Here is a 15,222-nt window from a genome sequence, read left to right as displayed (position 1 = left end):
CACACCACTGTGCCTGGCTGGTTTTTAAATTTTTTGTAGAAACAGGGTCTCATTATGCTGCCCAGGCTGGTCTCAAACTCCTGGCTTCAAGTGGTCTTCCCGTTTTGGCCTCCCAAAGTGTTGAGATTACAGGTGGGAGTCACCATGCCCAGCCTGTGGATTTTTTTCAATAAACACGTTAGAAAAATTTTTGGAGATCTGTGACAATTGGAAAAAACTTGCAGACAAACTGTGTAGCCTAGACATGTCAAAAAAAAAAAAAAGTCATGAACTTTTAAGATATATAGATACCAATCTATTTTGTCATTTATTGCTATAAAATGTACACAAATTATAAAGTTAAAATTTATCAAAACGTACACACACACTTACAGGCCATACTTGGTGTCATTCACAGTCTAGAGAAATGTAAGCAAATGTAAAGATACAGTATCAAATAATAACTGGGCCAGGCACAGTAGCTCACCCCCATAATCCCCACCACTTTGGGAGGCCAAGGTAGGCAGTTTGTTTCAGCTCAGGAGTTGGAGACCAGCCTGAGCAACATGACAAAACTCTGTCTCTACAGAAAATACAAACGTTAGCTGAATATGGTGGCATGTGCCTATAGTACCAGCTACTCAAGAAGCTGAGGTGAGAGGATTGCTTGAGCCCAGGAGGTAGAGGCTATAGTGAGCTGTGATCATGCCACTGCACCCTAGCCTGGATGACGGAGCAAGACCCTGTCTCAAAATAATAATAATAACAACTGCATAAAACGAACTATAGTACATACTATACACTGTAATAATTTCATAGGCATCTCTTGTTGGTATTGCAATGAGCTCAAACGTCTGCCCTAAGTATCCACTTAAAATGCCAGGTAGGCCAGGTGCAGTGGCTCACGCCTGTAATTCCAACACTTTGGGAAGCCAAGGCAGGCAGATCACTTGAGGTCAGGAGCTTGAGACCAACGTGGTTAAACTCCGTCTCTACCAAAAATACAAAACTTAGCTGGGTGTGGTGGTGCATACCTGTAATCACAGCTACTTGGTAGGCTGAGGCAGGAGAATCGCTGGAACCCAAGAGGTGGAGGCTGCAGTGAGCTGACATCACACCACTGCACTCCAGCCTGGGTGACAGAGTGAGACTCTGTCTCCAAAAAAAAGAAAAAAAAATCCATATCATGCTAATCATCTCCATGTAAGCAGTTCACATCTCCAGGAAATTGCCTATCACAGTAAAAATGGATCTCTTGCAGTTCTCTCCTATTTTTCATTGTCTTTAGTGCAATACTGTAAAACTTGAATAACATCATGGGACCCATACAAAGTGCTGCTAGTAGCACTGGAAGTGCTGCCAACAAGCACAGAATAGTCACGATAATTCAAGAAAAAGCTGAACTGCTTGATATGCACCATAGACTGAGGTCTGCAGCTATAATTGTCTGCCATTTCAGATAGACAACATAAACTTAGTGATCTGTACACACAGTACAGAGCTGTAAATGTATTTTATCTTTTTGCCTTAATAGCATTTTTCTCTGGCTTACTAGAATATAGTATATAACAAACATATGTAATTCTGTTTATCAATAAGGCTTCAGGTCAACAGTAGGCTATTAGTAGTTAAGTTTTTGGAGAGTTAACGGTTATATATGGATTTTCAACTGTACGGGCAGAGGGGGTCAGTGCCCCTAATCCTCATGTTGTTCAAGGGTCAATTGTATACTGGAAGCAGCCAATAAGTTGACTACAATAAATGTTTGAGAAGATGGAATACAGCAAGATGGATTATTGCTTCTTTAAGATAAACCAAGGTATCGATACATGTAATAACTTATTTTTATTTTCATTTTGTTTTTTTTGAGACGGGGTCTCGCTCTGTCGCCCAGGCTGGAGTGCTGTGGCGTGATCTTGGCTCAGTGCAAGCTCTGCTTCCCAGGTTCAAGCGATTCTCCTGCCTCAGCCTCCCAAGTAGCTGGGATTACAGGCACCTGCCACCATGCCCAGCTAATTTTTTTTTTTTTTTGTATTTTTAGTAGAGACGGGGTTTTACCATGTTAGCCAGGATGGTCTTGATCTCCTGACCTCGTGATCCGCCCGCCTTGGCCTCCCAAAGTGCTGGGATTACAGGCAGGAGCCACTGCGCTCGGCCTATTTTTATTTTTTTTAACGTAAATTTAATGTATATAAATCGTGGCCAGGCGTGGTGGCTCCCGCCTGTAATCCTAGTACTTAGGGAGGCCAAGGCGGTTGGATTACTTGAGATCAGGAGTGATCCACCTCCTTTCCATGCGGAAATGCCATCTCTACTAAAAAAAATACAAAAAAAATTAGCTGGGTGTGGTGGCACGTGCCTATAGTCCTAGCTACTTGGGAGGCTAAGGCAGGAGAATTGCTTGAACTCAGAAGGCAGAGGTTGCAGTGAGTCAAGATTGCACCACTGCACTCCAGCCTGGGTAACTCTGTCTCAAAAAAAAAAAAAAAAAAAAAAAAAATAATGTATCTAAATTGTAAGATACAGGTAAGTATAAAGAAACCTAATCCTGGCCAGGCACAGTGGCTCACACCTGTAATCCCAGCACTCTGGGAGGCCGAGGTAGTTGGATTACGAGGTCAGGAGATCAAGACCATCCTGGCCAACATGGTAAAACCCCGCCTCTACTAAAAATACAAAAAAATTAGCTGGGCGTGGTGGCACGCGCCTGTAGTCCCAGCTACTTGGCAGGCTGAGGCAAAAGAATCACTTGAACGTGGGAGGTGGAGGTTGCAGGGAGCCGAGACTGTGCCACTGCACTCCAGCCTGACAACAGAGCAAGACTCCATCTCAAGAAAACAAAACAAAACAAAACCTAATTCTTCAAAGATAACCAGTGCTAACATGAATGTTTTCCAGATATTAAAAATCCATATATTCTATGTATTCAGGCATGTGTTATTCCCTTTAGCAAAAATTGAATTATTATACATGCTGTCCACTGGGTGAATTCCTACTTATTCTTCAAGATTCAACTCAAATGCGAATTAAAACCTTGCTCCTACATATTCCCACAGCTCCTTATACACGTGCTTGATATAGTATGCATCACAGTGTTAACACTCTTGTTTCGATATGTCCTCTAGTGTCCATAAATATGCACCGCTCACAACTCCTCCTGTGGAGATATTACCTGACAACCTCTACTGCTGCTCTATGAATTCAACACTGCATCCACACCAGTTCCCACAAGCGGCTCCCGGTCAATGATGGAGTACAGGGATACTTACAGAGGCCCATTTCTTTGAGACACAGGACTCCTCTGATAGGTAACTATGGTAAGGACTCCTGTTTGGCCTTGCCTAAACTTTTTTGGAACTGCACTTCAGCCGGGCACGGTGGCTCATGCCTGTAATCTCAGCACTTTGGGAGGCCGAGGCAGGCGGATCAAGAGGTCAGGAGTTCGAGACCAGCCTGGCCAACATGGTGAAATCCCATCTCTAATAAAAATACAAAAAATTAGCCGGGCTTGTTGGTGGGCGCCTGTAATCCCAGCTACTCGGGAGGCTGAGGCAGGAGAATCACTTGAACCCGGGAGGCGGAGGTTGCAGTGAGTTGAGATAGTGCTATAGCACTCTAGCTCGGGAGACAGTGCAAGACTCTGACTCAAAAAATAAAAATAAAAATAAAAAAAGATAGAACGACACTTTAGTCTAAGACTTTTCCTACCCAATCTGCCCTACTTCCTGTTCTCATTCACAGGTTAGACCAGCATTATGCTCTGATAGCTCTCCCGGCTTCTTCTAGCTCCCTCCTCATTTTCCTTCACTGAATCTTTCTCCAGTAAAGATCTTACATGGCTAATCATGTCCTGGCATCTATTCAGAGGACCCAAACCAAGTCTCCCCCATTAAAATGAACATTTCAGGAAGGCAAGGGCTCTATTCTAATCATCTTCATATTTTAGTATCTAGGCAGCTCAACATTTCAAAGAGTCTTCTCAACAGACTTGCTAAACAACTGTTTTCATTTCGTTGTGCATTTTTCACCAACTCACCTGGTCGGGAGCCTTTTGAGACTTCTTCCAGCAGCCATGGCAATTCAACCCACTTCAGCTGGGAAATCAACTCTAATTTTGAAACTGGAAAGTCTGCTCATAGAGAAAAGAACAGAAAATTGCTGTTTTGCATAGAATAAAGATATCCCAGCACTCATATATAGCCTCTGGTTCTCCAGGGAAGATAAAAAATGCTACCAAAATACACAGACATAAATACTGGAAGTTGTGACAAAAATGGGAAAAGGTATTCCACTGATGAAATCACAATGATGCTTCACATTTCCAATTCAATGAAGCAAAGACCTTTTCTAGAAGATACACTGCAGAAAAGCACATTTTCAGAACTGGTTTTTTGGATCAGTCCTATCAGTCCCTGGGTCCCCAGCCAAAACAAAGTACTTCACATAGCACTTACCTTTCAATAAAAGGGGACAAAAAGAGACCCAAGGCTAAGCACTAGGTAATGAAGAAAAGGTGTCTTTACCCAGAAATTCTAGGTTCCTGAAGTTTTCCAGTAGCACTTCCTTATATAGCTCCTTTTGAAAAGGCTCCAGCTTCTTCCACTCTCCTCTTGAAAAGTTCACAGCTACATCCTTCAATGTTATAGATTCCTAGAACACCAAACAGCTCTTTTGTATTGGACTATTCCCAAATAGAACCTAAGTTTTGTTTTGTTTTGTTTTTGAGACAGGCTATTATTTCTCTGTCACCCATGTTAGAGTGCAGTGGTGCTTCATGGTTCACTGCAGGCTCAACCTCCTGGGCTCAAGTGATCCTCCCAATAGTAGTGGGGACTGCAGGCCTGTGCCACCATGCCTGGCTTATTTTTAAATTTTTTGTAGAGGCATTGTCTCACTATGCTGCCCAGGCTGGTCTCGAACTCTTGGGCTCAAGTAATCCTCTGTCCTCTACCTCCCAGAGCACTGGGATTGTAGGCCTGAGCCACTGTGCCCAGCCTGGATAGGATATAAAGAATGGTTTTGATAGCATGCAAGTTTTTAAGAATTCCAAAGTAAGCTACAGAGCGGCTATACATTCTCTGACTTTTATAAGTGATTCAGAACAAAGGTACTACACAATCCCTGCCTCTTCCATTCAGTCTCTAGTGTTCAATACTGTACAAGAATTCTCTGGAATGTATAACATTGATCAAGTTCACCCTAACACATCGATTTCTAGGACTAAAATATTAAATGAAGGGCATGATTTACATTCCTGAACCCTAAATTTGCAGAATTAATGTAAGTTTACTACAGGTAATAATTGCATAATATCTGCAACTGCATTCCAAATTTTAACTTCCAATTATAAGCAGCAATTATCTTCTATCATATTCGGAGAATCTATGTTCAACAACATACTCACACTTGCAATTACTCCACAATTACAAACAAGAATACTGACTCACTAAAATACTCTTTCCTTCTTTTTTTTTGAGACGAAGTCTTGCTCTGTTGCCCAGGCTGGAGTGCAATGGCATGATCTCGGCTCATTGCAACCTCCGCCTCCCGGGTTCAAGTGATTCTCATGCCTCAGCCTCTCAAGCAGCTGGGATTGCAGGCATGCACCACCACATCCGGCTAATTTTTCAAATACACTTTCTATAGCATTCTCTGCATGCTTTTTGAGAGGCAGTAGAGCAAAATGGCTATTGGTACGTGTATTACCTTCCTCTGGGAGCTGTAACAAATTACCATAACCTTGGTGACTCAAAACAGGAATTTGTTCTCTCACAGTTCTGGAGGCCCGAAGTCTGAGATCTAGGTGTTGGCAGGGCTGTGCTCCCTTCAGAGGCTCTGGGAGAGAATCTGTTCCTTGCCTCTTCCTGCTTCTGGTGGCTGCCACCGTTCCCTGTCTTGCAGCCCTATCACCCCAAACTCTGCCTAACTCTTCACATCACCTTCTCTTTGTGTTTTCAATCTCCTCCTGCCTCTCTAGCAAGGACACTTGGGATGGCATTTAGGGCCCACCTGTATCATCCAGAATAAATTCCTCATGTTGTTTTCTTTTTGTGAGACAGGGTCTCACTTTGCTACCCAGGCTGGAGTATGGTGGTGCAATCATAGCTCACTGCAGCCTCAACCTCCCAGGTTCAAGTGAAAGACTGTCTTTCCCTGCCACCTCAGATCCCGGGTAGCTGAGACCACAGGTATGTTATTGTGCCCAGCTAATTTCTAAAATTTTTTATATAGACAAGGGTCTCACTGTGTTGCCCAGGCTGGTCTCGAACTCCCAAGCTCAAGTAATCCTCCCACCTTGGCCTCCCAAAGCGATGTGATTACAGGCACGAGCCACTGTACCCGGTCAAAGATGTTCTTTATCATGTTAAGATTTAAGGACATGTACCTCTGCCTGGGCACAGGGGCTCATGTCTGTAATCACAATGCTGTGGGAGGCCAAGGGAGAGGACTGCTTGAAGTCAGGAGTTCAAGACCAGCCTGGGCAACACAGCAAGACCCCAACTCTACAAAAAATATTTTAAAATGAGCTGGGCAGAGTGATGTGCGCCTGTTGTCCCAGCTACTCAAGAGGCTGAGGAGGGAGGATAGCTTGAGCCCAGAACTTCAAGGCTGCAGTGAGCTATGCTTGCACCACTGCACTCCACTCCAGCCTGGATGATAAAGCAAGACCCCATCTCCTAAAAAAAAAAAAAAAAAAGAAGGCAGGCAGGCCAGGTGCGGTGGCTCACACCTGTAATCCCAGCACTTTGGGAGGCTGAAGTGGGTGGATCATGAGGTCGGGAGTTCGAGACCAGGCTGGCTAACATAGTGAAACCCTGTCTCTACTAAAAATACAAAAATTAGCTGGGAATGGTGGCACGTGCCTGTAGTCCCAGCTACCTGGGAGGCTGACGCAGGAGAATCACTTGAACCTGGGCGGCAGAGGTTGCAGTGAGCCAAGATCCCGCTACTGCACTCCAGCCTGGGCAACAGAGTGAAACTCTGTCTCAATTAAAAAAAAAAAAAAAAGAAAAAGAAGGAAATGAACTTCTACTTCCACCTGACTAATTTTAACAGCGGTAACTGCTGAATTTTAGTAAATTTTTTTGTCTCATTAGAATCAGACTCATGGCATTCTGTGAACTGAAACAAAACTGCATGCGGAAAATGAGGTGTCAGTTCCTTGAAAGGGAGACTATATTTATTTCATTTTATTTTGTTAGAGAGAGGGTCTTGCTCTGTTGCCCAGGATGGAAGGCAGCAGTGGCGTCATCACAGCTCACTGCAACCCTGAACTCTTGGGCTCAAGCGATCTTCCTGCCTCAGCCTCCCAAAGTACTGACTGGGATTACAGGTGTAAGCACCGTGCCTGGCCTTTGATTTTGTATCTTAATATCACTCAGTAGGAGCCCAGTTAAGCATTCACTTAGGAATAAAAACCATTGAAAGGAAACTTACACGGGACTCAGTATTGGGACAAACAGCGACCATTTTATCCTCTTTTGAGTTCTCCTCTTGGGAAACAGTAGAATCTTGAGAGACTGGATCTAGGAAAGGGGAGAAAACCAGTCCAGTCTTTCAAATAAATTCCTCAGACTAAAAATCTTTATATATATATCTATATATTTCTAAGTGATACACAGGAAAAAAACTCAGTTTCTCCTACTATACTCACAACACAAAATAACTCTGAGACTTCAGATATGTGGGGGTGTTTCCCCCACACCCGGCAAGCAATTCTGTGTTGGATTCTGTGTTGAGCAGGCACCAGCTGGGTATCCTCTAATTCATTTCTAATACTATCTACCTGGAGACAGCATTAGCTCCCAAAGGTTAAGGCCTCAGTCTCACAAGACCGACCTCCACTTCAGATGCCAGTCTCATGTCTGAGCCTCCAGGGCTTTGACCAACAAGATACAAATTGGGGATCCCATGAGCCCCTCCCTGGGTTCCAATAACTTGCTAGAGTGGCTCACATAACACTTTACTTACGTTTACTTGTTTATTGTAAAGGGTATTACAAAGGATACAGATGAACAGCCAGATGGATGACATTGCACAGGGCAAGATGCTTGGCACTTCCATGCCCTCTACCCCGCTCTCCAGGAACTGCCACATGGTTAGCTATCTGGAAAACTCTCATGAGCTGTGTCTTTTTGGTTTTTATGGAAGCTTCATAGACAGGCATGACTGATTAAATCACTGGCCCTGTGATTAACTCAACCTTCAGTCCCTCTCCCCTCTGACAGGTTGGGGGGGTGGGGCTGAGTTCCGACCCTGTAAGCACAGGGTTAGTTCCCCTGGCAACCAGCACCCTCCCCCAATTCCAGGGTTATCTAAGGACTTTCCAAAAATCATCTCATTAACATAAACTCAAGGGTGGTTAAAAGGGGCTTGTTATAAATAACAAAAAGACTGTCTTTCTCTTTTATAGCTCAGGAGCTGTTTCAGGAACCATGGACAAAAGGCCAAATATTTTAACAAAAGACACTCTTACTGCTCTAATCACCCAGGAAATTACAAGGGTTCTAAGAGCTCTGAGCCTCTCTGGATAAAAAGGTCAGAAGAAACAAAAAGTTGTCCACTCTTTAAAACAGAGAACAGCCATAGATAAAAGTTTCCTATGAAAACCTAGGCGTTTCCTCTTAGCTCATATAAAAATCCTTTCAAATCCTAAGCTCACGAAAACTGGTTTTCTTCTTTCTATATACCCTCAGTTTAAAAATGTTTAATTTGAACAACAATGAATTTTGAAGTATCCTAATTTAAAATATGTAGTAAGGTAAAATTGTGTATTCTTCATAGTGCTAGTACAAGGCCTTGCTCAAGAGTCACTCCAACCTGCTAATTGAATGAAAGCACCAGGTTAGTCTCAAGAGTTGACTCCACCAGATTCCTTACGACAAAAAAGAGGCGTCCAATAAACTCATAGGAACTAAATGTATCCAGTACCTTCAGATTGGCCCATTCTGGGCATACTACCAAAGAGTGAGCCCTGCTCCGCAAGGAGTAGTAAAAAATAAATACATAAAAACCCTCGGATGTCAACAGCTCTTTTTCAAATAAGAAAAAGTATTTTTTGAAATCATACTCTACCTTCTTATGAAAATAATTTTAGGCAACTTTAGTAATTAGACAATCAATAAAAATTAAGAATTAGAATGACTTAAAGAGAAAAGTAGGGTGAATTTAAGAAAACTGTTATACCCTACAGAATCCTAGAAATCAATTCTTTTTTTTTGTTTTGTTTTTTGAGACGGAGTTGTGTTGTTGTTGCCCAGGCTGGGGTACAATGGCGCGATCTTGGCTCACTGCAACATCCACCTCCCGGGTTCAAGCGATTCTCCTGCCTCAGTCTCCACAGTAGCTTGGATTACAGGTGTGCACCACCATGCTGGGCTGAGTTTGTATTTTTGTAGGGATGGGGTTTCTCCATGTTGGTACGGCTGGTCTCAAACTCCTGACCTCGGGTGATCCACCTACCTAGGCCTCCCAAAGTGCTGGGATTACAAGCGTGAGCCACCGTACCCGGCCCGAAACGAATTCTTTATTGCAGGGGCCTCCACAAAGAGGCCCTAATTTTGTAGAAGCATGACACTGCAGTGACAAATCACAGAGAAGTCAGGAAATCCAAATTTTAGATACACTAATTAGCTATGTGACGGCAAATTAAGCGTATGGAGGTAAATACTATTTATTTCCCTATCTCAGAACTCTTCCAGAATACAAACTGTCATACATATATATCAGGAGCCCTATGGTAAATACGCTACAAATATTCCAAATATATTTGGAATGCAAATATTCCAAATATTTGTAGCATATTACACTGCAAAATACAAATATTTTTATCATATTTGAGAATATGAATAGCTACAAATTTGAGAAAAAAGGCGAGCCACATTCCCTGAAAGGACTATTCACCCTGGAAGACTTTACATCAATATTTTACAATGATATCAATGTAATTCAGTTTATAGTTTATACATTTATATTTATAATATGTAATTACATACATAAAATTCAGGTTTTCCTGCCCTAAGGCTGTGGAACTGCACGGTAAAATAGTTACTAGTCGCATTTGGCTATTTAAACTTTAAATTTGATTTAAAAAATTCAGTTCCTTATTTGCACTAGCTGCTTTTCATGTACTTAACTTGAATTGCAAAACAGTGCAGAAACATTTCCATCAGCAAAGACACTGACAGCCCTGCTCCAGCAACGTGCTAGTCCACACAGTGGAACTAGACATTAGGGCCTGAGCTGGTTGGTTTGCCTGTGACTCCAAACACTTTCGCAGATAACTTGTGTTCTTGAAGGGGATGGGAAAGAAATTACTGTGTCTTGAGCATCCACCATATATTATATCTTATCTTGTCTTACCTTTACAAGAAAACTACAGGAAAGATGATACCCCTTTTTAACGGATAAAAATATTTACATTCTGAGAGTTTACACAGCTTGCCCAAAATCACACAGTAAATGGCAGGGCTGATTCAAACCCAGTCCCAACTTCAAACCTCAGACTCCTCTTTAGCAGTAAATTGCTTTCTTTTGAGGAATTTACTTTCGGACTTTGAGGCAATGTCTCCCGCTTCCTCCCTCCATCTATAAATCTCACCTTTTTCTTCAAGCATCTGGGTCAAATCTTCTATTAGGGTCACCACCTCCTCACTACTCTCAGGATGTTGTGACTTTACCCAAATCCTGATCTCCCCAGGCAAAATGGTCAGGAACTGCTCAAATACCAAAAGCTCTAAAATCTGTTCTTTCGTGTGAATGTCTGGTCTCAGCCACTGAATGCAGAGCTCCCAGAGTTGACTCAGAGCTTTCCTGGGTCCAGCTACTTCTGAGTAACAAAACCACCTAAACCTCTGTCTGAAAGACTCTGCGTCAGCCGCATTTCCTCTTAAAATAGCTTCTTGCTCCCCAGAAGTAACCACTCTTGGGACCTCATTTTGTTCAGTCGAGGCCAGAGTTTGAGGGTCTGGTGAGATGGCTGTCATCTTGTTCAAGGGCACTACAGCTTGCATTGTGTCTCAGGGGCAGGAATCCAGTCCCTTCACACTCTAGTTGAGTATCAGTGCAGTCCACCAACAGGTACTATATACAGCCAGGAATATCAAAGGTTCCAGGAATCCAGTTTACAGTCCTGCAGAAACTGTCAAGAAGAAATATTAAGGCATTAAATAAGTAAAACAAACTGTTGTTAGTCCTAAAAACATTGTTCTTGGTTTGGTTCAGAGAAATATATCCACACACATACCTGCAAAGGCCTAGAAAAGCCCTGCTCAACTACTATATTAAAAAGATAATTTTCTTTCTTTTTTTTTTTTGAGACGGAGTTTCGCTCTTGGTGCCCAGGCTGGAGTGAAGTGGTACGATCTCGGCTCACTGCAACCTCTGCCCCGGCCGGGTTCGAGCAATTCTCCTGCCTCAGCCTCCCAGGAAGCTGGGACTATAGGCACGTGCCACCATTCCCAGCTAATTTTTGTATTTTTAGTAGAGATGGGGTTTTGCCATGTTGGCCAGGCTAGTCTCGAACTCCTGACTTCAGGTGACCCACCCACCTTGGCCTCCCAAAGTATCAGGATTACAGGCTTGAGCCACCGCACCCAGTCATAATTTTCTTTATAGTCAAAAGCCGAGGAGCGACTTAAGGGTTAAGGAAACAGTTGCTTTAGTTTCAATACTCCTCCTAAACAAAATGTTATCAGAAAAGGTTCAAAAGGGGACCCAGTCGAAAAGCTATTTAACAACTCCTACCCTTTCTTAATGAAAGGGTACACATTTCTCACCAGTTGCTCAACTCAGAAGCCCAATTTAATATTTGACTTTCAAATTTCTCTTCCTCCTTACTTCTCCCATCATCGATAATCAAGGTCTGGTGATTTTATTTCCTAAGAACCTCTCCATTCTATCCTACTGAAACTGCCTAAGTACAGGGATCTTCAATCCAGTCTCACACTGTAGCCAAAAAATTGCTTCTAACAGGCAAAATACGATCTTATCTCTCCCCAGCTTACAGTCCCTCACCAGCCCCCAAACGGTCTCTCGATAAAGTTCACATGCAGGGACCATGGCATTGTGATCTAGAGACACTGCCTGATGACCTCACCACTTGAGCTCTAAGCTACCCGATTGACACTACAGCCATAAATTAGTATCTCCCCATTCCCAGACACTTCCTCTCTACATACCCTCCTAGCGTTCGCACCAAGGCTATTCCCTCTCCTCGGAATGTTGCTTTCTTTCTCCTAACAAACTTTTATTCGTTCTTTAAAGCCTGACTCCTTTCAACTGTCACTTCTTGTGTGATGCTCTGCTTGATCCCAAAGCACTCCTTTGCACACAGACTACCCTGTGTTGCCTGCATTCATTCATTCTACAAGTGACTGAGCAACTACAATGAGCTGGAACAGGACCAGGGGTCATGAGCTGCGGGGCCAGGCGTGGACAGGCCTGAAAGGGTCCTCACGCTCACAGAGGGTCCAGGAAATGACAATGCAGCCGGAGCGGGACTACAATGCGACAAGTGAAGGATGTGACAGCTTCGCATTGCAACTACCATACCAATAACAACCCACTTCCGAGTACAGCGCCCGGCACACAGCACGCATGACGTCATTTATTCCTCTGCCAAATATTAGGCGCCCACCATGTACCTGGCGCCGTGCGGGGCACCTGGGGCTCCGCGGTGACTAAGACACTCGGCCCCGTCTACAGAGTTTACACTGGAGGCCCGGTGAAAATGTGACGCAGCCAGAGGATCTCAACCGGAGGGAGTTAAAAAGGAGAGATTTCACCCCCCAGGGGTCCTGTGGCAATGTCTGGACACATTTTTGGTTAGCTCGACTGGGAGGAAAGGTGGTACTTGTTATCTAACGGGCAGAACCAGTGACGCTGTTACACATCCTGCAATAACGGGAGAGCCTCCCCCTCCCAGCCACACCACACAAACAAAACAAGGCATTATCCCGCCCAAAATGTCAACAGTGCCCAAGTGGCGCAGGGAGGGATGGAGGGAAGCCAACAGCCCCATCCCGCAGCGGAGTGCACACCTCCCACAGAAGCAGCAGCAGCGCAGCGCACAGCCCGTTGGCAGGCTGCTCCCGGCCCCCACCCCGCCCCAGGTGCGCCCTCGGAGCAGGCGACCCGGCCACGGCCCCGAAACTCGGGACCCGGGACGACCAGTACCTGCACCAGCATCCGCAAACAGCACCAACGCCACCGCAATGAGCTTCCAGAAGCTTGTCCCGCAGCGAGTGCGCGCGCAAGCCCGTGGGGACCACTGCGCCTGCGCAGAGGCGCTGAACCGGACTCCCCGAACGCGCTCGTGCAGCTTTCCGAAAGTCCGCGCTTTCCATAGGCTCCCACCTGCCTGTTGCGCATGGTCACTGGGAAGCGGCTAGTGGGCTCGGCTGCAGAATTATTGCTGCGCCAGAGGCTCCGAGGCCTAGAATCATTTGAGGTTTGCAGATCCAGGAGGCTCCATGTCTTTAGTAACCTCAGACCTTCCCTACCCACTCCCATCACATCCATTCCCTGAAATCTAAGGTGGAAAAATCCACCGCAGAAGCATATTAGCGATGCATTTAATGCAAATCATAATTAATACCACAACTTGAGTTAAACACATATTAATCTTATGACTTCCACACCTGCCCCCATGGTCCAGTCCACCCTCATGGCTCACCTGGATTATTGCAATAGCTTCTTGATTACACCTTACTTCTCTTGGTATTCTCCACACCACAGCCAGACAGACGTTTTAACAACGTCAAATTATGTCCCTCCTCTGCTTAAAACCCTGCGATGGTTTCCCATTTCACTCAGAGTGAAAACCCAGGTCTTTATAGTGGCCTACAAGGCCTGATGGAATCTAGCCACCTATAACCTCCCGCACCTCTTCCCTGACTTTCCTGCTCCAATCTTGATAGACCCTTTCCTCTTCTAACCTGCCAGGTACTTCCGGCTGACCTTCTCCTTACCTAAGTGGCCATACGGCCCGCTCTCGCATCCTTTCGGGTCTTCTCAATGAAGCTCTCCCACCATTCCACTTAAATAGGAATCCCACCTCACTCTTGTTTCCTCGTCTAACATGCCCTATAGGTCGTTTGTTAAGTTTTTTTTTTTTTTTTTTTTTTACTACTTGTCTGCCTTCTCCACTGGAATACTAATTTCACAAGAGTAAGTATTTTTATTTCATTTGTTCTAGGTTGTGTGTTTAGGTCCTGGAACAGTACTTGGCCCACGGCAGGCACTCAATAGATATTTGTTGAGCTTATGAATGAGTGCTTGCATGGATTATGGGGGGCATCGCAAAAAGGGCCGAAGAACTCCAGAAAAATTTTTTGGAGGGTTCTAATAACTGGATGATCCCTGAAGGGGTGGAGTTGGGAGAGAAAGACTAGATTCATTCTAGACTGAAGGAGCAAGGTGATTCAAGACTCTGAGACTTTAAAAGGGCAGAGCAAGCTCAACTAAATGAACCACTGGGCTTATCGCAGGCAGCAAGTCAAGCTGAAGAAACGGGGCTGAGAATGGCCGGGCACGGTGGCTCATGCTTGTAATTCCAGCACTGTGGGAGGCTGAGGCAGGTGGATCATCTGAGGTTGGGAGTTTGAGACCAGCCTGACCCACATGGAGAAACCCCGTCTCTACTAAAAATACAAAAAATTAGCCAGGTGTGGTGGTGCATGCCTGTAATCCCAGCTCCTTGGGAGGCTGAGGCAGGAGAATCACTTGAACCCGGGAGGTGGAGGTTGCGGTGAGCCGAGATCAGGCCATTGCACTTTAGCCTGGGCAACGAGAGTGAAACTCTGTCTTAAAAAAAAAAAAAAAAGAAAGAAAAAAAAGAAAAAGAAAAAGAAATGAAACAGGTCTAAGAGTGAAGACAAAAGTTTTCTCAGTCCCAAGTCCCACAGCATATTCTCCTTTACGCATCTCCCGTTGTCTGTCTTAAGACACATCAGGAAGAAGCTGGAGAAGGCAGAGGAATGGGAAATATCTATTGGCTCATTATTTTAACCAGGCAAGTCAGAGGCACTTTATTTAGTGGTTCTGACGCTTTACTGTACTTTAGAATCACATGGTGTTCTTTATCTGAATACAAATTGTGGGACCTTCTGGCCCTCCCCACCCATCAACTTGTTGCAGATCTTGTATTTTGAGAAACACGGTACTAGTTGAAATATTCTGTAAGTAAATGACATGCTACCTATGAATAAATTACCAGGAAAGAATGGAATCATTTTGGAACTG

General features: G+C 44.3%; 1 protein-coding gene across 3 annotated transcripts in view; it reads right to left on the bottom strand.

Moving 5' to 3' along the window:
• The window catches only part of LOC105481069 (zinc finger protein 483), a 60,299-nt gene extending 47,035 nt beyond the window's left edge, over window positions 1–13,264 (bottom strand). For all 3 annotated transcript variants that reach the window (XM_071078151.1, XM_011740358.3, XM_011740356.3), the window contains exons 1-5: window positions 13,156–13,264; window positions 10,580–11,119; window positions 7,417–7,505; window positions 4,503–4,629; window positions 4,016–4,108 (exon numbers count right to left, since the gene is read on the bottom strand). In XM_071078151.1, the coding sequence (XP_070934252.1) occupies window positions 4,016–4,108; window positions 4,503–4,629; window positions 7,417–7,505; window positions 10,580–10,991 (721 nt within the window). In that variant the 5' untranslated portion in view covers window positions 10,992–11,119; window positions 13,156–13,264. The remainder of the gene's footprint in view (window positions 1–4,015; window positions 4,109–4,502; window positions 4,630–7,416; window positions 7,506–10,579; window positions 11,120–13,155) is intronic.
• Window positions 13,265–15,222: the final 1,958 nt, after the last annotated feature.

Source organism: Macaca nemestrina, chromosome 14 (genome assembly GCF_043159975.1).
Source record: "Macaca nemestrina isolate mMacNem1 chromosome 14, mMacNem.hap1, whole genome shotgun sequence".
NCBI lineage: Eukaryota > Metazoa > Chordata > Mammalia > Primates > Cercopithecidae > Macaca > Macaca nemestrina.
This window is presented reverse-complemented; position numbering and strand designations above follow the sequence as displayed.